General features: G+C 45.8%; 1 protein-coding gene and 1 non-coding gene across 2 annotated transcripts in view; one reads left to right on the top strand and one right to left on the bottom strand.

Moving 5' to 3' along the window:
• LOC138580223 (solute carrier family 2, facilitated glucose transporter member 1-like) overlaps positions 1-24197 on the bottom strand; it is a 307891-nt gene that overhangs the window by 212394 nt on the left and 71300 nt on the right. The window contains exons 2-3 of the mRNA XM_069650586.1: positions 9421-9493; positions 1986-2081 (exon numbers count right to left, since the gene is read on the bottom strand). Coding sequence (XP_069506687.1) covers positions 1986-2081; positions 9421-9435 — 111 coding nt within the window. The 5' untranslated portion in view covers positions 9436-9493. The remainder of the gene's footprint in view (positions 1-1985; positions 2082-9420; positions 9494-24197) is intronic.
• On the top strand, positions 22048-22209 carry LOC138581546 (U1 spliceosomal RNA). The gene has a single exon (XR_011304618.1). It is a non-coding gene; the product is annotated as a U1 spliceosomal RNA (small nuclear RNA).

Below are 24197 nucleotides of genomic sequence, written 5' to 3' on the forward strand. Positions count from 1 at the left end.
CCCAAGCCTGGTTTCGGCTCTGTGGGGAAACATCATTCCCTTTGAGCGTCCCTTCCCTAACCGGGTTACCTACCCTGCCTTCCTCCACCCAGGCATGTGCTCAGCGGGGTGCATCCCTGCCACATCCGGTCCCTTGACCCACCATCCGGTTCCTGACATTCATACACACACACAGGCACCCCATGCATACACACATACCCCTCCCCAAACCCTTCCTTACCTCACAGTCTGCACCGCCGCCACAATCAGCCCAACTTTTTCTATGCACAGTAAACGAATGCGCTGTTGCCAGACAAGCCACCATTCAATGAAAGCAGCCTGTCCGGGAAACTATTTACGAGTAAGGTGGGCTGATTGGTCTGATTAGATCTGGCTAGTTGCTGTTGGGGTCTCCAGTAGCTGTGACTCGAATTTATGACCCAGCAAGAAGCCAGAGGAGACAAGGACTACAAGGCAAAAAACATGGCAGCAGCAACAGCAGTGGGAGGAACACGGTGAGCAGAAGAGTGCAGCCAGATAGCCAGCAGAAAATAGTCCTACGCGGAAGACAATCATTGGAGATCTCCCAGGATGGCCCAAATAAAGCTGAGGCACAGCAGCCAGATGCCACTCAAGTTTCCAGGCCAGGCCAGCAAGGAGAGACCCCCTACTTTTTTTTACCAGGGGCACAGCAACTGCAGGCAAGGAAGAGCCCAGCAGGAACAGTCAGTAAAATCAGCAAGGAAGACTGCAATAAATAAAACAGGAGCCCAGGAAGGCGTTACAACAGCCCAGCAGAGCAGGGATGGAAGGATAAATGACCAGGGAAACAGCCAATATAGCCACACTTGGACCCTAAGCAGCAGTGGTTAGGTGAGTTCAGGAACAGGATGTAGAATGCACAGGGCCTTCCACTGTTAGTCACTCAGCCCTAATCTTACCCACCAGCCTGACTACTGGCAGCACACAAAGGTTTGGGCGGCCAGCCAATCAGAAAAGGCCAGAAATAAACACCAAACAAGCAGACACCCCCACAAAGGATGTAGACAGGTATGTCTGGAGTTCATGGAATCAGTTTTTACTGCTCTAAGCATAAACTGAGGGTGGCTTTCTGGTCTCGGGTGAGCCTTCATCAGCAGAAGGGCATATTGGCCATTCCTCATGGTCCAGACAAAGAAAAGCCACAAAACAAAATGACTAGGAGCAGGACTTAAAAAATCCATGAATGGCTACCATGTATAGATGCATTGAGCTACTAATGTAGGAAACATTCTAAATCTATGGTGAAACCAAAGCTAAGCTACAACTTCAACCAGCCCATTGCCCTACTTTCAGGGTGAAATAATCATTCTAAGACCAAATTGTGCCCTGCTAGCCATATGGGCTTCTAAGGGCAGCACGTCAGAACAAGGGTTGCAGTGACAGGGGGCCTTACGTCACCCTAGTCACAAAAGGAAAGTTGGAAAAGCATGGAAGCCAGCAGAAGTTTGGAGGCCCATCTAAGTCATGCAATAAAATGACTTAGCGACGTCCCATCACGACCACATTTAGTGGACTTTCAAAAGCAAACCACCAAATATGAAAAAGCAATTACCTAACACAACACTGTGAAACACATGCACACATATACAAACACCCAAAAGGCTACATGTGTACACTGAAATATGATTGGCAGATGTCAATTTGACATAAAGAGATGGGCATATGCCTCGACCATAATGCTGAATTCAATGATGTTGGTGGACCATACACTACAAGCATACTGTTGTATCCACTACGGTGGCCGAGATGGCTGCTCCATTGTCCTCGCGCACCGTAACTATGACGTTGAGTGACACTTTAACTGCCATATCGTGCCTTGCCTTCTCCATTACAAGAAGATCTGTCTTCTCCTGTGGTGAGTTTAAATAAACCCAAATATATTTATCAATCATTACATTGTCTGGTCACTTTATAATAACCACACATACCCTAACGTACATCTGCACCAATAGCCAAGCTCTTACCATCTGGGGGGTGTTTATGTTGCCCGTGTGGTAGCCAATCTGCAGAGACGCTAGAACAGATGAGAAGACAGAGTTGATGAGAGTCCATGTTACTTCCTGGAGATGGGGAGAGAAAAAAAGAAGCGCAGGCTGAGAGTTATTAGCTGAAATAGGTATTGCATCCTGGATTAATGGCCTACAGTGACACACGTATTCCCTGATATGGGCGTGTCATTGACAGAGAACATTCTGTGACAAAATGACTACCGCTCAGGAGTGCAGGGATAAGTCGCAGTCTACTCAGCTCCACTGTACGACTAAACCAGCAGCGATCTCAATCATAAAGGTGAAGCATGCACAACAGGAATGGTATGCCTCATTCGCCTCTTACCGTAGTGCAGGCTGAATGCAGGCTATACCTGTCAAGAGGGACGTGAGCCAGCATGGAAGCATCCAAACAACAATAGTACTGTGGTACCAAACTAAAAGAAATGTCAGATTACGGTTCTATAAAACTGAAACATTGAGTCTCCACCTAACCTAAACATAGCAGTGCCCTAGTAAAACACAGCTCAACCCTGTAAAGGAATAAACTGAATATCAGACTTTGGATGAAAGTAGGCCATCTGGGTATGAAGATAGGGGCCTGCAGGCAAATGTTCAAGCTCAAGGATATGCTTTTAAAAAGTATGCAGAGGGTTCTTAAAGGATCATTAAGGCAGTCAAAAACAAACAGATGGAGAGACCCTCTGTGACGTCTTCTTGGAAGAGTGACTATATATATACCTGGCTTCTTGGCACTTTCGAATGGATAGAGTCAGCATCAAGAGGAGGATAGGATTGTCCTGGGAGGATAGCGCAGCGGCAACGTGTGCGCCTGGAAGCAAGACTACAGGAAGCAACACAGGTTCGATCTCCGGGTCCGTGCTTAGAAACCTGTGGGTGTTTAAGCGCGTTATAAATACGGTGTGCAGTCATAATATCGAGAAAAAAAATGTCGAAAACAAAATGTCGAAAAAAAAAGTCAAATGTTTTATTTTTTTATTTATATATATTTTTGGGTTTAGTAAGTAAAAAAAGGGGTAAAATAAAAAAAAATAGAAAAAAGGGGGTTGGGGGAACCCCCCATTTCGAATAAAAAACATAATGAAAAAGAAATTCGACATTTTCTTTCGACATTTTTTTCTCGATATTTTGACTTTCGACATTATTGTTTTCGATGTAATGACTATAAACCTATAAATACGCAACTAAGACAACAAAAAAATAACAATTACGCAACTAAAAAACAAACAATTCCTGTAACAGCGCCTCAATGCTGTGTGAGCGGTTTAAAAATATGCAAAATAAAAATAAAAAATTATGTAAAGACAAGTCAAGTTGGATGCTTCCCAATGGATCGATTTGGCATTGAGACAGGAGAATCCTGTGATGTAATGCCGTGCTGCAGCAATGATTGGATCGAAGTGACAGGTCGATGGTCAATTTGGCAGCTCGAAACAGCTGAGTCGGTTTGAGGTGGGTAGGGGCCTGGTTGACGGCTCGATGGCTCAAAGTGGTTCACAAATCAGCAAGTGTCAAAGGCACCTCAGTGGTTCCTGCAACCTTGAAGAGTGCTGGAAAGTGGTAGATTGGGCTTGAAAGCGGTGCAAGTCGGAAAATCCAGCCCAGTGCTGTTCCTTTGCTTCTGGGTTGCCCTGTGTAGGGTCTCAAAGGATAAGTTAAATCCTTCTTCTGCTCATCCCAGCCAGGAAGGTTGCCAGAGAGCATTAACTGGGCTGCCACGTAAGGATGCAGGCAGGCCTTGTCCAGCAGCAAGTCACTTCAAATGTTCCTCAGAAGTGGTTGAGAGAAGGGTCTGGATCCCTCCTTGGAAAGCTGTATCTTCACTTCAATGGCTGAAGACTTTGAGCAGACTGTACCCCAATAACATTACAGTGAAATCTGTCTCATTCTTGGGTGCAAGACAGGGGAGGGGGAATCTCACCCACTTATATAGTCATTTTCCAAACTGGATTGGTCAATTTCAAGCCTTCGGTAAGGGGCCAATCCTGGCTGCTGTAACAAGGGTATTGCTACCTGGTGTTGTTTCCCAGAGTGCTTTGTATGCAAGATAAATGAGGGGTACAGGAAGTATGGGAGCCCTAGGAAATCTCAAGATGGTGGAAAACCTCTCCTGGTTGCTATTCCTCTCCTGGGCTACACTATACCCCATTTCCCGTGGCCGCCCATATCAAAGTCACTCAGGTACATTTCACACTCATTTGATTTCCCCATTGTACTTGCAGTGTTTCTGTTGATGCACTGGTTCCCAGATAACCCTCTGGGAGTAGAGCTTGTCCTTCTGGTAAGAAGTGAAGCATTCTTAGAGAGATCAAATTGAATGGCTAGGGCTGGACCATGCGGTCTGTTGTGGGTGAAACTCTGTAGGATTATGAGAGGTGGTGAATAAGTGTTAATCAACATTTTTACAGTCCATACGATGGCATGGGGATTTTTGCAGATTTACTGAAAGCAGAACAATTCTTATAGAGGAAATCTAATGCTTTTTAGAGCTACACTGGAGGATTTACCTCCACCAAAAGGCTGGGGGAAAATCCTCGACTTCACCTCCAAGGTCAGAATTTGGTGGTGTGGTAAAACTGACTACAATTCTTTTACAACAAACCAAAGTAACAATCACAGAATTACTACCAGAAACTTACCACGCCGCTGAACTTCCCAAGAGTATCATTCTCACCCTGGGGTTTTCCTTGTCTATTCTGGTGGGTGGAGAGAGGGCTATCAAATTAGACATGGGGGAGGCATTGAGCCATGAATTTCTGACACAGTTGGCCCCTCCCATATAGTGGGGTAAGCTGAAGTGAGAAATCTGAAGTGGGTTATCCAGTGGCCCAGGCCCCGATTGCAGAGGCCCCAGCCCCCTTTTATAGTTCCCAGGATAGATATCATTATTCCTCTGCATCGTCTCTCTCGTGGTGCTCTCAACAGTGTTTTCATGGAGGTGCAAGACCACAGAGTCATCTGGTAGGGTTGGACTTGTTGGGTGGCACCATGTTAAGTTTGATGCTTGGGTTCAATTAGTACAGGGAGTCGTTCAGCAGAGGTTAACTTCTTTACTAAGTTGACACAGAAGGTAAGTACAAATGGAGTAATTAAGTCAAGTATATAACAGGGAGAGACATCCACCGGCCCCCTCATCATCCAAGTCCAGGCCCCAACTGACTTCGTGGAACACCCAGACATCGTTCACCCATAACATTCCACACCAACATTCCGTCAGGGGGCTCATGCACACAGATCTATCAACCAGGAGGAAAAGTACAAACACAACACATCTTCCCCCTTTATGAAATAAGGATAATAACAGAGGAGGAAGTAAGATACAATACTATAGAACTCTGTAGAGCAATCCAAGAAAGACCTCTAACCCAGACCGTACTTTCATCACCAAAACTTCCCTACCAAGCAATATGCTCAGAGCAAAGCTGCTTGCTCAACTCCAGCAAACTTTAAACCAGCTCCTATAAACTAAACTCCAACTCATACACTCAACTAACTCCGTAGCGGGCCCACAACGGACATCAAATACAGGGAACCAGCCCTCACTCACAAAACCAACCCAAACCAACAACTCGGACACCATACCATCATCATCCATAATCTCTTACAAAGTGTGCAAGGACACCATAGGAAGTTAGACACCTCCAACAGTTTCCACCAACACAGGATACCAATTTCTACAAATAACAACATAAGCATATTTCACGCTCCCAAAGTAGCGTGAGTGGGACACACATCCCAATACACTAGGACACATGTCGGAACCACTAATCCCAACACAACTCAGCAAAAGTGTAAGAACCTCAAATCACCACAATGCACGTGGTGCAATTACACCAAATCACTGAAGTGCACCTAGTATGAAGGATACAACTTTCACCAAACTTGCACCTTTTTACCGGGACCACACATCCCAATACACTCTCACACCAACTGCACCTAGTGCGAAGGACACCAGTTCCACCAGAACCAGAACCTTTTACCGGGACCATACATCCCACCGAGACACCACATTGACAGAATGCACCTAGTGCGAAGGATACAAGTTCAACCAGAGCCAGAACCTTTTACCGGGACCATACATCCCACCGAAACACCAAATAGTCAGAATGCACCTAGTGCGAAGGATACCAGTTCAACCAGAACAAGTACCTTTTACGGGACCATAAGTCCCCCTAAAACTTGGCAACCACGCTCATCACAGCACAGAAAGACACTCACAGGCTCTCCCCATACGAGCAAAGATAAATTGAGAGTATAAGAATGGTAAGCGGGAGTTCACCACTACTACCGAGTCCATATTCTTTACCCTACAAAGTCCTTTGTGTTTGATGAACCTGTGAATGAAAATGTGGTTAGCCAAAATAACATACACAATGCACTCATCATGTCACACATGAGAAACTGAAACAGAGGCCACGACTACCATAACATCCAACTTCTCATAGTCACCCAACCCTGAAAGCCATAGCAACAATTCTGCAACGAAATGATCTAACAGGCCTCACATGACATTTTAAATCCTTTTGCAATCTAATTTCCACATTTACGCTTTAGTGTAACAGCACTGTAATATGTACACATCACCATTTCTCATTAACCAGAACAAAACAAAGACCCCATCAGCAGTGGCAAATACTCAATCAAATAATGGATTGACCATAACATTTGTTAAAATCACTGCAACACCCATAACTCCCAGTACTTAAGTTCAAAATGCAGTTCCTCCAACAGTTCGTGGCACATCACTGCATGTCCGGGTTCGCCAGTTAACTTCACTTCGCCGAAATTCTAAATAACTCTGACACTTAACTTTGTGTCCAATGAGACGTCATAGTTTCATAACTTGTCGGCAAAACAATACATTACTGCGGCTCATGCTGCATAGGCTGAAAACTACGGTGAAAAATGATCCCAATGAATGCAGTACCTTACGAATCCTTTGTACAGCCCAATGCTGCCAGAACGTCAATATCCCAATGTTGCATTTCCGTGTGAGACCCGGAACTAGAGCACGTTGGTCTCACGTTGGAAGGTTCTTTCTTCTAACCTTCTGAACATTGATTGTCACGCTCACAGCGCTGCCGGGTCCTGGAATGCTAGAGGGAGCATTCCAAGTTAGCCATCGCCAACTCCCCCAGCATCCAGGTGACGTCACTATTGCGATGTCGAGAGCGGCCACGGAAGGAGAGCTCCGCTCCAACCGTCATCCTGGACCGCTGCAGTGGACACGTTCACCAAGCCCCACACAGCGCCGCCCAGGCCATCACACCCACGCAGCCGCCCGCACCACAAGCACCACGGCCCACAAGAAGAGCAGCCAGCAAGGAAGAGGTAAGTGCATTAACCCTCCTGTTTTGGTGCCTGCAGAGATGGCACCTGCCACGCCACATTATTTCAACAGCTGACGGTTGGGACCGTTTCCAGCCATGTCCCAATAGCCATTGGCACACCCGCAGGCTCCCCAGAGGCCCTGCAGTCAGACCCAGGGGCCAATTCTTAAGCCAGTTCGCATGCACAGCAGGTAGCGCTCCTTCAGGGAAAAACACCTGCGCCATGTCTATCTCCAACATCACTGCTTCCCCGAGCATATGGGCCCGTTACAGTACACTGTCCCATTGGGGTGCAAGCCAGCCCCACAAAACCAACATTTGGCGCAGTCTATTGCCCGCTCTGGCAAACGGGGCACGCTCAACTTATGGCCAGGGGTGGCCGGTGGATGTCTCCTACGGGACTCTTCCTCTTTATGTCCCTTTTTGCTGCTCCGTTTTCCTTTTCTTTTCGTTCCGTGTTACTCCTTCGTTTGGTGTACGTTCCCAAGATCCTCGTAGCCAATGTTAAGTTTGATGCTTGGGTTCAATGAGTACAGGGAGTCGTTCAGCAGAGGTTAACTTCTTTACTAAGTTGACACAGAAGGTAAGTACAAATGGAGTAATTAAGTCAAGTATATAACAGGGAGAGACATCCACCGGCCCCCTCATCATCCAAGTCCAGGCCCCAACTGACTTCGTGGAACACCCAGACACCGTTCACCCATAACATTCCACACCAACATTCCGTCAGGGGGCTCATGCACACAGATCTATCAACCAGGAGGAAAAGTACAAACACAACACACCACTCAGCTCACAATAGGCACTGGGTGGGAAGAAGCTGAGGGGTTGGTGAATCTGTCGTGCTCCCAGTAGCGTAGGAAATAGATTACAAAGTAGGGGCCATCTTAAGCAAATTCAGGGCCTGGGGTACAAACACCTTCTTTGGGCTCCCCTCAACAAAACCAAAGAGGTTTTGGAATCTAGAATATCTGGTCTCAACTCCTCCACCAGCCCCAACGTCACGCTCACAACCCATAGATTGGAATGTGGCCTCCCAGCTACCAGCTATCAAAATAAGTGTGGTACTCCCTTCTGAACCTTTGTTTTTATGGCAGTGCCTGGAAGGCTGGACTAAACAATGACAGAAGAGAGTGTTAGCGACGAGCAACCCATTGTTCATGGGGAGGGGAAAGAGGTAGGATATCAGTGACATGTGATGTTTAGTAAGAGTATGTGACTGGATGAAATCCTGGAGATAGAAGCCAGGACTGGCTCAGTCATTACACCAGTGTATGCTTTGGCTGGAGAGCTGGAGAGTCTGTACATAGGGGGTATGTTTCTGCCCCAATTGGTCATTGAAGAAGTGAAAAACAAACTCACAATAAGGGGGTCCTACCAGTGTGCTGTGTCAGCCAGTTGCGTAAAGTTAAACCAAATCAAATGATGATGGGTATTTTTCTTGTCATAAAAGGAATTACACACTATGAGATAGCATCAGACTTGCCCCCATTCTCGTACAATTCAGAACTCTTCAAGGAGTCTCTCCTCCTCAACTCCTAGGCCATTATGGCGCCCCTCTCATCACCTGACTCGCTAGATGCCGCACACCCCTCTACTCCCCGCCACCCGGTACAGCTGTACCCCTCCTCTGTGCCCTTCTGTATCCAACCACCCGCTGTGTATCTGTTCTGTTGTTACCTCTGAAAAGTGTTCTGCTATGCCTCTGTACTGTTGTATACCTCTGTAAAGTGCTCCATTATGTATCTGTATTGTTGTATACCTCTCTGTGCTCTCTGTGCTCTGTTGATTCTCGAAGCTAGGTGCATGCTCAATGAATACCATAATAATAATTATTATTATTAAAAGGTAAACATCCAAACCTATGAAAAGTCACCTGATTTTTTTCAAAAATTCATTTAACATCAAATAAAGTTCAACTATATATTGTCCCAAGTAAAATGTGGCCGATTGGTTTATTTAAAAAACAGGTAGAACAGTATGAGTACAAATATACATAAAAAATTGAAGCATTCACCTTGTTTAGGCGCCTTCCTCCCTTTCCCAGTGAACTTCCTTACCTTTCCTTTCAACATGAAATCCTTTATCTTCAATCGTTTGCCACGGTCTTCTTCTCCTTTTTTGGGTTTCTCCCTGTGTCGAAGAAAAAATGGACAGTACTGGTTGATCCATTCTGGGATTCTCCTTCCCTCCATCCCTCCCAGGCTCAGCAGCCCTGGGAGGATTCCAGTCTGGAACCCACAGCACTTCCTCTATGATGTCACTGCCCAGCTGGCATGTCTCCTGGTAGAGTAGATCTTAACTTCAAAAAAAGCCATTTAGACTCTTAATGGTAGTCAATTAACATTTCTATGTGAGGCCATGGTGGTTTCTATAGGACACCATCAATGTTTCTTGAGGATCCCTTCAATGCTTCTGTAAGATTTTTAGATATTCTTTAAGATTATTTAAAATGTTCTATTGAAGCCCATCCGTTCTTCTGTGGGAAAAAGTTGAATATTATATTTGCAGCCAGCAAAGCTTCCATAGGGTTGTAACAAAATCTAAAGGAGCCCTTCAAAGCTTCTGTAGAGACCTTCAGAGATCCTTTAGGAGGCTTTGAAAGTTTCACTGGGAGGGCTTAAAAACATATACAAATAGCCATCAAGGAATCCTTCAGAGCTTTTCAAGGCTCTTATATGATACCATTAACATTTCATCAGCAAGTGCTCACATCTTCTTACAAAGACTTACATATATTCCAAAATAGACCTTCATAGTTCCTTAAGAAACACTTCAAATCCTCTATTAAAAGCCATCAATTAACCTATAGTAGAAGTTCAAGGCTTCTATAAGAGGCCTTCAAAGATTCCATGAGAGTATCAACACTTCTGCAGAAGACCTGAAAACTCCGAATAGAGACCTTTAAACATCCTATGGGTGGCATTACATATCGCAAAGCTACCATAAGGGGGGATTGAAAGTTTGATTGGACAACTTCAAATCCCTTATGGAAAACGACTAAACTTTCAATCTGAGTCATCAAAACCTCTATTGAAGTCCATTCATTCTTCTGCACAAGGAATGTGCATTCATGTCTCTATAGGAGACCTTTCAATCTTTTATGAGAGGCCTTTAAAAGGTTAGTGAATTCTCTTCAAAGCTTATGCATGAGACCAGTATAACTTCTATAGGGGACCTTCAAAGCATATATAGCAGCTCTTTAGAGTTTCTTTTGGAATGCCATCTGCGCAATCTGCCAATTTTTAAATTTGTTTTTTTATCTTAGTGTCTGTTAATTGGACCAAGTATTATGAAGCTGAGAAGGATCGATGAGGGAAGCACAATAAAAGTGGGCAAAAAAACATTTTCCATAACAGGATGACTTCTCCTGAGCTATGACAACAAACTATTGTTCCAAAGTGTTCTCCGGACAGAAGGGGTCACATTTAAACACTCACAATCTTGGGGTTGTATGAGTGGCCCCAGCTCTTCATCTAGACCTGCTTAATCAAGTGACGTCCCTTTCCTGTCACAGACTTGGTCTCTGTGGATGGTAGAGTGGCCCTCGTCCAAGTTTCTAGACTGCTTGTCAGTAGGCTTAGGCAATGGCAGTTTTAGGGTTGAACACGCCTGTACCAACCCAAAAGCTGATGCCAAAGTCTTAGCAAAACAGAACCCCCTATTTGCTCTGGTAGGTCTTTCTCTCCATTTCCTTGTCCCCACGGCCAGTCTCTGGGTTCCCTCGACCCACCCTCATATACTACATTGATGGTGCACAACACTATCATACCAAATGAGGCCTTAACTTCATCTCCCCCCCTCTCTTGTCCTCCCCATGTCTCCCTTCCAATGACTCAATGCCTCACCATGCACTCATACTGCCACCCTTCCGCTCACACTTACCCCTCCTCTGTCTACAACCCATATTCTCCCTCATTCTCCTGATGGAGTATCACCTCTTCTCCCACTCTCCTTTATCTCCTCCTCCTCTCTAGACCTTATCTAACCCCCTGGGGGGAGGGGTGGTTAAATAAATAAATAAACGGATCCCTAGCACATGAAGCCACGCGGGGATCCTTCACTAAAAACAAAAGGAGAAAAAACATTAGCGTAAAGGACCCTTGCACATGAACATGCTAGGGATCCTTTACTCTAATAACATTTTTAAAAGTCTGTTCCTGATGCAAGCAGAGCGCCGTACACAACAGTTTTCAATCCTCTGAGGGTTGATTGGCTCTCCACTCAGTGCCGTTCACCACTGCAATCCTGGCCTACAAGCAGTGCTCCTCTGATAGGCCGGGGAGTGCCAAACATCATTTCCACTCCCCACAACCCCCAGGGGGCCCCTGTTGAACACCGGGTTGGCCCTCTGAGTACTAGCGCTCCCCACAGCGGGGAGTTCCCAACGTTGCCAGAGCCTCATGGCCTGCATGCATAAATGAAAGGGGACACACCCCGTGCTAGGAAGCCCACACGATTCCTGGGCCACACCTGGCAGAAATGGCCAAGGTCACGAATAGTTGAGGCTACCCCCCGACCCCAACCTGCATCTGTTTGCTGTACTGCTTCTAGCATATGTTACCCAGCCAAAGAAAGAACTTTCTTTTGGGCCCTCACAGACTGCTGCTGCTGCGTGCCTATACATAGGAACTACTTGCCAGACAGCCATCACCACCAACAGAAGAACATCAAGAAAGAGCAGCAGCAAGGACCTTGAGACAACCCTGGCCAGTCTGTCTCCGAAGTAAGGCATTTTCATATATAGAGTTTTTGTACAGTGCACTGTATGGACTTCGTATGTATTTATTTAAGGACTTGTTACTTTTTTAAGATTTAAAAGGACTCTGTTTATCTTTATTTAAGGTTTAGATACGCGGCTGCTTAGGGTAAAGTATTTGTGTGCATAATGTCTTGCGATTTCCCCTTTTTGCACAAAAATTTCAAGAAACCCTGCTGGTGTACAGAAAGAGAAAAGTATATATAAGCATACAACAACTAAAAGAACCATACACCAGCATTCCTTTGTCCGCCTTTTCCTTTATGAGCCAGTTACTTTAACCTATTGCAGGAGTGCACTGGCCTATAGGGAACTTTGGAGATTTCCTGGCAGGCCTCGGCATCTTGGGCTTCGTTTGCATGGTTACTCATTTTATTTCCAAATGTTCTCATAGGAAAATGGTTGGGCTTGCTGAAAATTTGCAATAAGGGACCACTTTGAAGATTATATCCAGGGCCTCTTTTGGTTCCCAGTCCACCCCTGACATGTATCATTTTTCCATTCAGGTTATTTGGGGGAAATTCTGTCCTTATCTTTTTCTCTTCATCCCTGATCCACGTCACAGCGTGGCTTACTGTGGTCATCTTGCACCCAGGTAAGCAGGGTTGGAGTCTGGTAAGTGGCAGGTCAAGTAGTGAGTAAAGTTATATAAGTATATTGTGTGTCCCCCTACACCTGTCTCCAAATAAGGTGCGTGCTATGACCCACCTAATAACTTGAACCATCTTATTCCTCTGATGTTCTGCCTTTCTCTTTATAACTACTGTGTTCTAATTCCAACCAGCCTACTTCCTCTGTCATTCCACGTTCGACTCACCAATTCCTTTATCGTTCTCCACCACATCCTTGCCACTGTCCTTCACCACCTACTGTCCTCCTCAAACATAGACCCCCACTCTCCTTCTCCCTACAAACGATCTCAACCAACCATTTAGCTTCTTGCTCCTTCAACTTCACTCTTGACATCCATCAGCCTCCCACACTGCCCTGATCGCTCTTCCCTCTTGCATTGTCCTCAAGAGCCAGTAAGTGACAATATAACAAGTGTAGTGTTTTCACCTGCAGGGCTATTTGTGCATATTGGCTAAACACGGCTGTGCTATGAGCGCTCTCAGGTGTGTGCAGGTCTGTGTGCTTACACGTAGCTGGCATGTGAGCCCAGGAGTTAAATATGGTGGTACCTATCTTTAATTTTCTCTTTCCTAATTCTACCACATGGAGCAGTGTGATTGTGCTGGCTTTCCCCCAGTCTCTTCTTCTTGAATGGAGAACAGAACACCTTCTCCATTTGCTGGGATTCTGCAGGTTGAGGTGACAGTGGGGAGCGAGCTTAATCTTTCTCACAGTTTCTTTCTGCATCCTTTCTATTAATGACTGGGCCACCAACGTTACCATGGGAATGTGGTCATGCTTGCCAATTAGAAACCCTGAATTATTTTGTCAACACTATTCCTTGGAAAGGGAAATTATTATTTTCTATGTGGCTAAGAAGTGGGCCCCTGCAAGGACAGTTATGGCAAGTGTTTCAATGTGACAATTCCCTGCCTACCGCATGTGGCGTGGTGAGGGCCTCCCTACCATTCCCTTTGTCCACCATCACACATAGTGGCGGAAGCCAGTCCCAATAGGTTTAGACAGGGGACCTCAAGACACTGCTCCACCCCACCCCTGTATCTCCAGTGGTTACAGGCTATTGTCTTCCCTTTAGTATGAATATTCTTGATGAGATACTCTTATAGCGTAGTATGAGAGAGTCTGGTTGCTGTATGATATGATATGGCATTTGTAAAACGCCAATACACAAGTGTTTCAAGGCGCGACAAGGCAAGGGAGGGGTAAAGAGGGAAGACAGATACAACAATGTTACTAGCCAGGTGACATTGAGATTGCGCAAGTGCATGGGAGAGGGGAGGGAAAAGTGCAAGGGGAAAGGGGAGGGGGCAGTGCTGTACATGGGATCAAAACAAAAACAAGAAGTGCAGCGAGCAGGTGGCAGGTGCAATGGTAAGTGCAGACAGCAGGTGTCCAAAAGTGCAGGTAGGGGAACTGTAGGGTTACAGATACAAGGGTTGTCGGGAGGCTGTGCAGGTGTGCAACTGGGCGGTCAGGGACTTGGGCCCAAAATCAGAGGGTAGCCAGGTGACCAGTGCAGTATCAGACAGCAAATCAGCAGGGGAGAGGAAGAGAGAAGGCAGAAGCAAAGAGGAAGGACATGTGGTGTTTCCGGAACCGGAGATGGTTTTCCTCAAGTTTCAGAGAGGCAGGGAGGCTGTTCCAGAGATAGGCCCCAGCCGAAGAAAGAGATCTACCACCAACTCGTTGCTTGGAGAAGAAACTGACCCTGGGCGAGTTGGAGGTGGAGGAGCGCAGAGCTTGAGTAGGAAGGTATTTACGAAGAGAGAGTTGGAGGTATTGAGGACGCAGGCCCCAGAAGACCTTGTGGACAATGCAGAGGGTCTTGAACCTAATCCTTGCAGCCACTCAGAGCCAATGCAGAGATTTCAGTGCTGGAGAGATACGATCCCTGGGCTTGAGGCCAAGGACAAGTCTTGCAGTCCTGTTCTAGATGTTCTGTACACAGATATTGCCGAACATGGCATGTCATGCTAGTCCTATATGTTCTCTCTATGTAGTTTTGAATATGTGTATATTTCTATATTTCTAGTTTTCTCTCCACTTACTCTCCATGTTTTTTTAGAGCCCAAAAGGGCCTAGAGGGTTGCAGCGCACGATTCCAATTCATCTAGCACTCAACATATTTCAAAACTTAATTTAATGAGATGCATATCTAGTCCCATGCTAAATTTAGGGCAATGTGGCAGGTCAGAAGAAGGACACGAACACCCCAAGGACATTTTGACTATATGTTTATTGAATAATAAAAAGAAGGCCTAACTTTCCCTATGACTATGGGGTGTTCCCTACCTACTTTTTTAACTACGGTTCTCATCAACCAAGAACAAATGTCCAAAGGAATCAGTCTGCTTTCCAAAATGAACCTAACTGACCCTACGACTATTATAATCAGCTAAAGCCAGGAGAAGGACTCCCGCATCTTCGTGATTGTGCTGTTGCACTGGTGTTCTTCTATTTCAGAGTTCTGCCTTATATACAATTTGTAAATAGTCTCTCGTTATCCTTTATATTAACCTCTGTAATTCCCTTTTGTTTCTGGAGATTCTCTTGCTCTTGTGAGCCTACTTCTTTCTTTCTTAGAGAACTCTATGAGGGATCATTACGAGTTTCACTCGTTCACTTTGTTCACTCTTGGTTTGGGCAATGCTGTCTCTTAAGTACTTGTAATGACAATGTTCAAACAATTAACTTCTATTGATAAAATAGTTTACTTGCTTTAGTAAAGAGTCAGAGGTCACTCTTCCTCCCAGAATCATTATTAGGCACACACGACCACTCGGTTATGTTCTTTTACCAGATTACGTTTCAATAATAAGGTTTCAGAGCATTTCTTCCTTAGGCGAGTGAAAGCGAGAATGGCTGCTTATACGTGAGTGCTACAATTCAAGCGTTCCATTGTTAAACAATCAACGGTCGGCTTAGCATCACTTTTGCTCATATGTGAGTGATTGTATTTCTGGATACTGTTGCCGACAGTGCTCACACAAGAAATCAGAACGCTCTGTCAGACTCACCGGCTTCTGTATTCCTTTTTTTGTGGGCTGCAAGATTTCTGGACTTCTGGCTACTGTTTGGACCCACACCCTTCATTGCTGAAGACATCTCCAGCAATTAAGGAGCCCCCATCAGACCCACGGCTTCACAGCAACGTCTGGCCATGGTATCCAGCACGCTTCCAGCTGCAGAATCTCGGCAATTAGGTACACATGGGGAAAAGCAATCTTCCTTCATGCCTTCGGCTGTTCAACCTCTGCACATCAGAGTTTGGGGGCACAGGACCTTCACAAGACAGGCAGTTGAAATCTGCTGGATCAGAGTCCCAGTGTCCCTTCGGTTCTCCCACTTCTGCCTGGATTGTCAAAACTGTGCTTTCTTCCTCCTATATTCTACAACTGCTGCATACACTCCAGACACAGTTCTAGCTCTTCTAATGGCCTGCACCAGAGGGAGCCTTTTAAGCCTCCCAGTTTCCCTCAGGTGTGGGCTGTCAGGCTTAATTGCCTGACTACTGCTGCCACATTGCTCATCAACCCTCTTCCTCATCCCGATACTTGTAGGATTGTGGAACATGTAGTCCCCAACAACAAAATCAGGTCTTTTTGTCAACTTCTTATTTTTAAGGGTGCTGGTTCCTTGAAGTAATTAATGTTTGCATGATTGTATACAGATTTTACAAAGACTTGGAGCAGTCTTGTCACTTTATATTTGTTGGTGATTTATTAATACACTCAGCCTACATGTGTTTAGACCCAACATGGGTCCTTTTCAAGATGTGTGTGGTGATCACAAAGCACATATTTTATTTGATGAACTCTGTCATCAGGATCTTGTTGTATACACCTGTGTGCCATTGCATCAAGATGTGCGGTCACAGCGATCTTTCAATGAATATTGTATTGGGTTGGTGTTCACTAAGGTTTCTTTCACAGTTCAACAAAAGTTCACGTAGGTCTCCCTCTGTTGGGCTCGGACCTCTCAAGGCATCAACAGTTCACGTAGGTCTCCCTCAGCCTGACTCAGACCTCTCAACAAAAAGTACCTGATTCACCGTAGATCTCCCTCAGCCGGGCTCGTACCTCGCAATCACAGCACTTGCAGCGGTTCCCTTCCCCAAGCTATAGTTACCTTCGTTAGGGGTTCCTTCCCCTAACATATTTCATGTTCCAGGTCTCCCTCAGTCGGGCACGGACCTTTCACTGATGTCAAAGACTTTTGAGCATGCAGGGATTTTTCCATAGACCTCTGCAGGAAACTCTTCGACTTTCACTTCAGCTCTCCCTTATGGTATTTGCCAGTGTCTCTTGGTCTTGGTAGTTCCACAACACAATCAGAAACTTTCAAAGAAATCTTCCTCTTAAAGCAACCCATTTTAACTTCCCCCTTTCTTCAGTGTTAATCTTGACCATTGTGCAATTCAGAGTTTGTTCACTTTGTCGCTTTATAACAAAGCATTAAACATTTCACTGAGACTTTAGAGTGGGCTATTTCCATTTGCAGGACCACTCCACTGCTCTGTATCACTGGCTTGACAGTTATTGGTAACTTTAAAGGTCACTACAGGTTTGCTTTCTTTCGCGTCTCATCAGTACATGCGCAAACTTCAATTGGGAGATACACTGTTGCAGCTTCAATCTTTCCTTGACACAAATGGCATTTCATTTCTTTCGCTAACTCACCGGTTGTGTGCATTCCTTTCTTTTCTCTCCGGCTTTGATTCACGAGTCAAGGTTGATACCACAGGCTTGGCATTGCCGCCCCAACTCTGCCGTTCATCCAGGAGGGTTGCTGGTTTCCTCAAAACACAACCCAGGCTTCTTGTCTGGGATTTGGCTTTCTCCTCATATCCTTCACAGTTTCCCAGAGGCAACAACCTCCTGAAGGGATCTTCAGGTTTCCCTACCCTTTGCTATGGTCCCTCGTTTGGTCGTCCTGCTCCAGTGGGTGCACCTTCACCCCGGAAGATCTGCTCCTTCTCGTGTCTCACCTTGCTCAGAGTGTCTCCATGTTCCGTCTTTTATCCATGTGTGGGGAGCTAATGGTTATCAGATGTATGTGATTAAGGTCAACTGACTGACTTTGCCTGACCTTCTTAATGGGGCATGTCCAATGGGATATGCAAGTGTTAGTCTCTTTACTCTAAATCCTCCTCTTCCTCTGCCCAGTGTTTGTGTAGAAAGGGGTGAGGAGTTGGAACATTGGGGAATCCTATAAAATAGGAAGGGGTATGGTCATGGGAAAATGTGATATACCGTGTCACACCATCGGCCGTCTCACTCCAACTCCCCAAAGATCCCTCACCCAGGTGATCCTCCTGCACTGGTCCACCCCCAGGGTCTGGACCCAGAGGCGATAGCTGTTCCCTAGCCACCTGAGGGAGAGATCCCCAGGGACTAGTAAGTGAAACATCCTTTGGTTTCTCACACTATGTACACGGGTATGTTCCCTCTAAGGTTACTTCCAGAGTCTCAGAGAGTTGCTTGAGTGTGAGGCTTAGATTAGTTCTCGGTGGGTCTATGTGTAGTGTGGCTAATCCCAGTCGTGTATAGTGGTGTTGATGAAGTTGGAGGAGCAGGAAGGGGGAATTGGTTAGTACATCAGTTAGTTTGACAGTGCCTCTGAAGTGCGTCTTTGGTTGCCGCTCAATGGTACCTTCCCACCTTCTTGATTGTGGTCCGTCGGCCAGTCCCGTCTCCTCTCCAAGCTTGGAGGCAGACTTCTCCTATGGATTTGAGGGCAGCGGTTGGTTGTAAACAGTGTGTTCCTGGTTACTTGGCAAGGATTAGTCGGGCAGTTGCATTTGGTCTGTTGTATAGTTGGCTGTTAAATGGGTGCACAGCTGCTATTATAATCAATTTGAGGAAGTGATGATCTACCGGGTGACCCTAGTTATGAGGCTGAGCAACTGTTAGGGTGATGGTTCGATTTAGTGTGTTACCTGTCTGGGCTTTCCTGAGTGCATGAATTGCACATAGGATGTATTTTCCTGAGTCTGTCTGTTGATGTGGCATGCTAACTTCGTCGATCTCTCTAGTTGTGGGGCAGGACTGGGGTGGGGGGCAGAGAATGTGGGTGGTGGGGTATTCTGGTCTTCCTTGATTTTTCCGCTGTTATCTGTGACTGTGTCCCTTAGTGTGTTTCTTTTGGTCCGCAAAGCCATTTATTGCTGCCGTTGTCCTTTAGCACTTGTCATTGTCTGCTGAATAACCACTTTTTTGTCATATCCTAAAGGTGATTTGGTCTTTTGTGGTTCTAATTTCTTTGGGCATGGTGTTCCATAGGTTCGCAATTAGGCTTGATAATGCTGTTCCTTCACATTTCCTCTTTAGGTATTGTTTTGTCTCTATTTGTAGGTCGATGCTTGATTTTATGTTCCTTCTTGGCTGGTAGCGGCTGATCTTCACCTGGAGGAATTCAGCACCTTTTCTATGTAGGGATTTAGGGCCAATACAGAGGTCTTTGAATTTGATGTGTTTTTTGACTGGTTGCCAGTGGAGGATTCTCAAAGCTGGAGTGATATGGTCTCTTCTGTTTAATCTTAGGAGAATCCTGGCTGTGATGTTTTGGACCCTTTGGAGTTTCTTGGTTACTCTTTCTAGCATTCCTAGGTAGAGGCTGTTTGCATAGTCAATTCTTATTAGCAGGGATAACCTGGGTATCACCGATCAGGCTCTGGCTTGGCTGACCGCTTTCATCTCCGATCAACCCTCCCAGGTCCAACTTGGGTCCTTCCACTTCTCTATCTCTATCTCTACTTGTGGTGTTCCCCACGGGTCTAACCTCTCTCCCTGGCTGTTCAACCAATACCTGGCACTTCTTTTCCACCACATTGCCGCTCTCTACCCCAACTTTCAGTACTATGCGGATGACACTCAGCTCATTTTCAGGCTCCCTTCTGCCATCTCTTCTCCTTCTCTCATCTCTGACTGTCTGTCTGCTATCCAGGAGTGGTGTGCGCCAATGATCTCTGCCTTAATGCCAGTAAGACTGAGATTCTCTTCATCGGCACACCTGTTCCCTCCTTTCCTTTTTCTCTCTGGCTGGCCACTCTTGGCCCTCTTCCTTCTCCCACCTGTGAGGCTAAAAACCTTGGGTCATCTATGACTCCACTCTCACCTTCTCTCATCACATCTCTGACGTCTCTAAGAAGTCATGCTACCAGCTGCACCTCCTCAGAGGTATTCTTCCTTTCCTCTCCTTCACCCAGAATCTCACTGTCTCCAGAGCTCATGTTCTCTCTAGGCTGGACTACTGTAACAGCCTCTTTCTAAATCTGCCTGCTTCTACTCTCCGCCCTCTACAACTCATCCAGAACAGGACCGCGAGACTTGTCCTTGGCCTCAAGCCCAGGGATCCTATCTCTCCAAGAATGAAATCTCTGCACTGGCTCCCAGTGGCGGCGAGGATTACGTTCAAAACCCTCTGCATTGTCCACAAAGCCTTCTGGTGCCTGGGGTCTCAATACCTCCAACCCTTTCTTCCTAAATATCTTCCTTCTCAAGCCCTTCGCTCATCCGCCTCCAACTCCCTCAGGGTCAGTCACTTCTCCAAGCAACGAGTTGGTGGTAGATCTCCTTCTTTGGATGGGGCCTCCCTGTGGAACAGCCTCCCGGCCTCCCTGGAACTTGAGGAGAACCATCTCCGGTTCTGGAAGCACCTCATGACCTTCCTCTTTGCTTCTGCTTTCTCTCCTCCTCTCCATTGGTGAACTCCTGACTGAAACTGCACTGGTCACCTGGCTACCCTCTGATCTTGGGCTCAGGTCCCCTCCCCCACCAGCTGCACACCTGCACTGCCTCCCGGGCAACCCTGCACTTTGGGGCTCTTTCTGTATCCCTACAGTTGCCACCAGCTCTTGACACTTGATGTCTGCACTTACCCCTGCACTTGCCACTACCTGGCCGCACTTTACCTAGTGTTTTTATTTATTCTATTTATTTTTTATTGTTGATCCTATGTATTGCACTGCCCCCTCCCCCTACCCGCACTTTCCCTTTCCCCCCTCCCCTGCACTTGCGCAATCTCACTGTCACCTGGCCTAGTAAGATCGTTCTATCTGAAGAATTGGGAGTTTGACCTTAACAGAGCCATTCAGTGTTTTGATACTATCCCAGGCCAAGATGGAGGTTCTAACCCAGTGTCCTGATTGGCTGTGGAATGAAGAATGTCAGTTGCTGAACATTCTCAACTGCCTTTTCCTTGTCTTCTGCCCAGCTGAAGAGGTCAGGAATCAGAGAGGACCTGAAATACGGGCCCCTATTCATACTTGTGGTCTATCAGGAAGCAGGCCAGAAGAGTAAATGCTGAACCATGTACTGCAGTCTATTAGGAACTGGAGATGCAGAGCACAAGAATCAGAACTAAGTGAACCTGTCAGCTTGTTATTTGGGTTTATGTACAGATTCCTGAAGAGAAATAATCTTCCTGAGAGAAAGAATGTTTATAATGTCCTGAAGGTATAAACTGCGTGAAACTGTAATTATTCAAAGGTTGTTTTCTTTGCTCTCGCTTGGTTTTTGTTTTCAGTATGTCGGGCAATTGTTGTTTTACTGTTATCTCTTTAGGAATGGTCATAAGAGATAAGGCCCTACGCTTGTTCGCTCCATTGCTAAGGAACTTGTAGCATCTGGGCCTCCTCTGGTAAAGCTTTCCGCCTTTAAGCAGTTTACGTAAGGCTGAGCGCTTTCAACGTAAATGCTGTGGGCTTTTCTCGCGCAGCAGCGCAGGTCCTGTTAAACTTCAACAAACTCTGTTTTTCACAATGCGCGGAATGCATGGGAACAACAAACAAAGAATCGTTTAACTACTTGTATGCGCGGGTAGTGCGGCAACCTCATTTTTAAAAATATAAGGAGACAGGAAAGCGCTGGTACCGCAGCGACCTGAATTTTGAAAATATAAGGAAACACAAGGGTGTAGGCAGCGCAGAAACTACACACTCTGCCACAAAAACATATAGCGTGGGCAGTTTCATCCAGCAGGAGTAAACTTAGGACTATGAATTGAACTGTAAGCAGCATAAGTAAAGAAAGCCACATTTTGTTTTGAAGGAGTCAGCGCAGGGGGCAACTGACTATGGTTGTGTACTCTCAGCTTCTTTACCAGTTAAATGTATATAGGAGTTAACAAAGAGGGAGGCTAACACAAGTTAAAAAGCCCAAGCAGTACTTGAAGTTAAGTAGGAGTATTAAGGTGTTGTGTTACTCCTATTTGAATCTCTTTTGTAATTAAAGGACCACAAGTTCAGACACCTTTATTTTGGAATTGCTCTGGGTTAAGCAAGGAGGAGGAACAGGTACTTACCTGGCCGGGGAGAATCTGTGATCAGAAAGGCAGCTCTCCCAGGGTGAGGCTCATCCATTGCACATTGGATTTGCTGACCCCTGCGATGTCCCCAAATGCGGGATACTCAAATGCATTATTTTTGGTAATTCCTTAAATACTTGATAACAGGGAATTCTAGGAGGACAGTGTCAGAATGCAAAAGTAGCACAGCATGTTATCTTTTTCTTCTCGCCCATGCACATTTCCATGAGGTGCAGTAGGAATCTGTTCTTTTTTATTTTATCTACTTCCCTTTTCCCCTGGAGGTGTTCCGTGCTCAGCTGTTACTTCAGTGAGGTGACAGCGGCACGCCTTTGAGGGTCTGCCGGGTTTCAGCAGCTCCTGCAGACAATTCTTCAAGACTCAGCCTGACATTATGAAAGGCCAATATATTTAATCCGCCCGGGCTGCTATGGATCCAGAGGAGACTGCGATGGACACCATGGGTAATATGATTCAGGAGCTTAGGGCAGAGTTAAGGGTAACGCACAAGAAAAATGAGAACTTGAGTAAGAAGGTGGAGGAGTTGTGTGAGAAAGTTTCTCAGATTCAGGAAGCAGAAGCTAGACAGGTAGTATAAAGACCCTTAGAAGGGATTCAGGGAGGATGAAGATCAAGATCAGGCAGGAAATAGAGGAGCTAGGGATGATCTAGGTCTATTCTGATGCCAGTAACCGTGGCTGCTCCTGAACGAAATGGGGGGAAACCAAGAAATGTTAGACTTCTTAATGCAATGTGAATTACACTTTTTTAGCTGTCCTAAAGTTTTCCCAACTGAAGCTGCAAAAGTAAAGTCTATTCTATCTTACTTGTCTGGGGAAGCAGCGACCTGGGCAGGTATGTTAGTGAGTCATGCTGCCTTGGAAAATTATGGGCAATTTTTGGAGGAATTTTGCAAAATGTTGAACAGACGACAAATTTCTTTAGAGATAGATGTAGAGTTGTTGGAGTTTCACCAGGGAATTCGGGATTTGGTTTTTTATATTACTCAATTCCAGTCTGTGGTTTTAGAAAGTCATGGCCAGAGGAGAAGAGAGCTTCACCCGTTTACAGAGGCTTGTGGGAGGAGTTGAAAGATGCTCTATCTGGAGTAATGAATCGGCCCACTTCCTGTGAAGCATTGATAGATTTGGTAATACAACTTGACTTTCGCTTGAATGAAAGGACAGCAGTGCGCAGAAGAGGTCAGGGAGATGGTAGAAACACTCACAGAGGGTATCATCCCAGACTACAATTTGTGAACAGAGAATTCAAGAAAAGGGGAACTGACCAGGGGTCTAGTATAAGGGGGCCTTTAACCAAGGAGGAGAAGGAGAGAAAACAGGCAAACAATTTGTGTTTGTATTGCGGCAAGAGTGGCCACTTTTTAGGTAACTGTCCACACACCCTGAAGAGGTTCCAGACTCTAATGATCAAGGTGCAGCAGGTAGCCAACACCCTGCAGGCAGCAGTTCCTCATTTTATGGTAAACGTATCCTTGTTTGTTGAAGCCATTTTGAAAGTTTCTGGTTCAGTAGTCATCGTCTCAGGGGCTACGGGAAATTTCATGGATTGGGGGTGGTCAAAGCCCAGGATATCCCTTTTCGGCAGAAAGAGGTGGTGGAGCAGGTACGGGTGGTGGATGGGACTTCCCAGAGGGGCGCCGTCGGGTTACGGACCACACAGACCCTGCGAGCAAGCATATTTTTAACAGCTCGTCCCGGAATAGGAACGGGAGAGTTGTGAATCTCTGGGTGTACCCCTTGAGTCTATGAAAATTTATATTGGAGGATTGATCCTTTCCTCCGAAATGGTGCTGCCTGCATGAAAAACAGCCACTGCAGGATTGAACCATTCCCATATCTTCAGCTGACGGTTACGCAGTACAGACGTGTTGGGACATCGCATATTGGTATAGCTGGTACTCCTGTTCTTCATATCAGGAATTTTCAGCTGTCTCTCCTCTCTCTTCATTCATGAAGAGTTGAATTGTTATTCTACTGATGAAGGCGTAACTCAATTAAAGTTAAATACGCCGAAACCGGTTGAGAAACCAGTGATGAGGTCAACTTTGGACATCGATGTGACCCATCCTAAACTGATGACCACTTGAACTATCTGTTGTTGTGGCTTTTCATATAT

Source organism: Ambystoma mexicanum, chromosome 3p (assembly GCF_040938575.1).
Source record: "Ambystoma mexicanum isolate Mex_15411 chromosome 3p, UKY_AmexF1_1, whole genome shotgun sequence".
Taxonomy (NCBI): Eukaryota; Metazoa; Chordata; class Amphibia; order Caudata; family Ambystomatidae; genus Ambystoma; species Ambystoma mexicanum.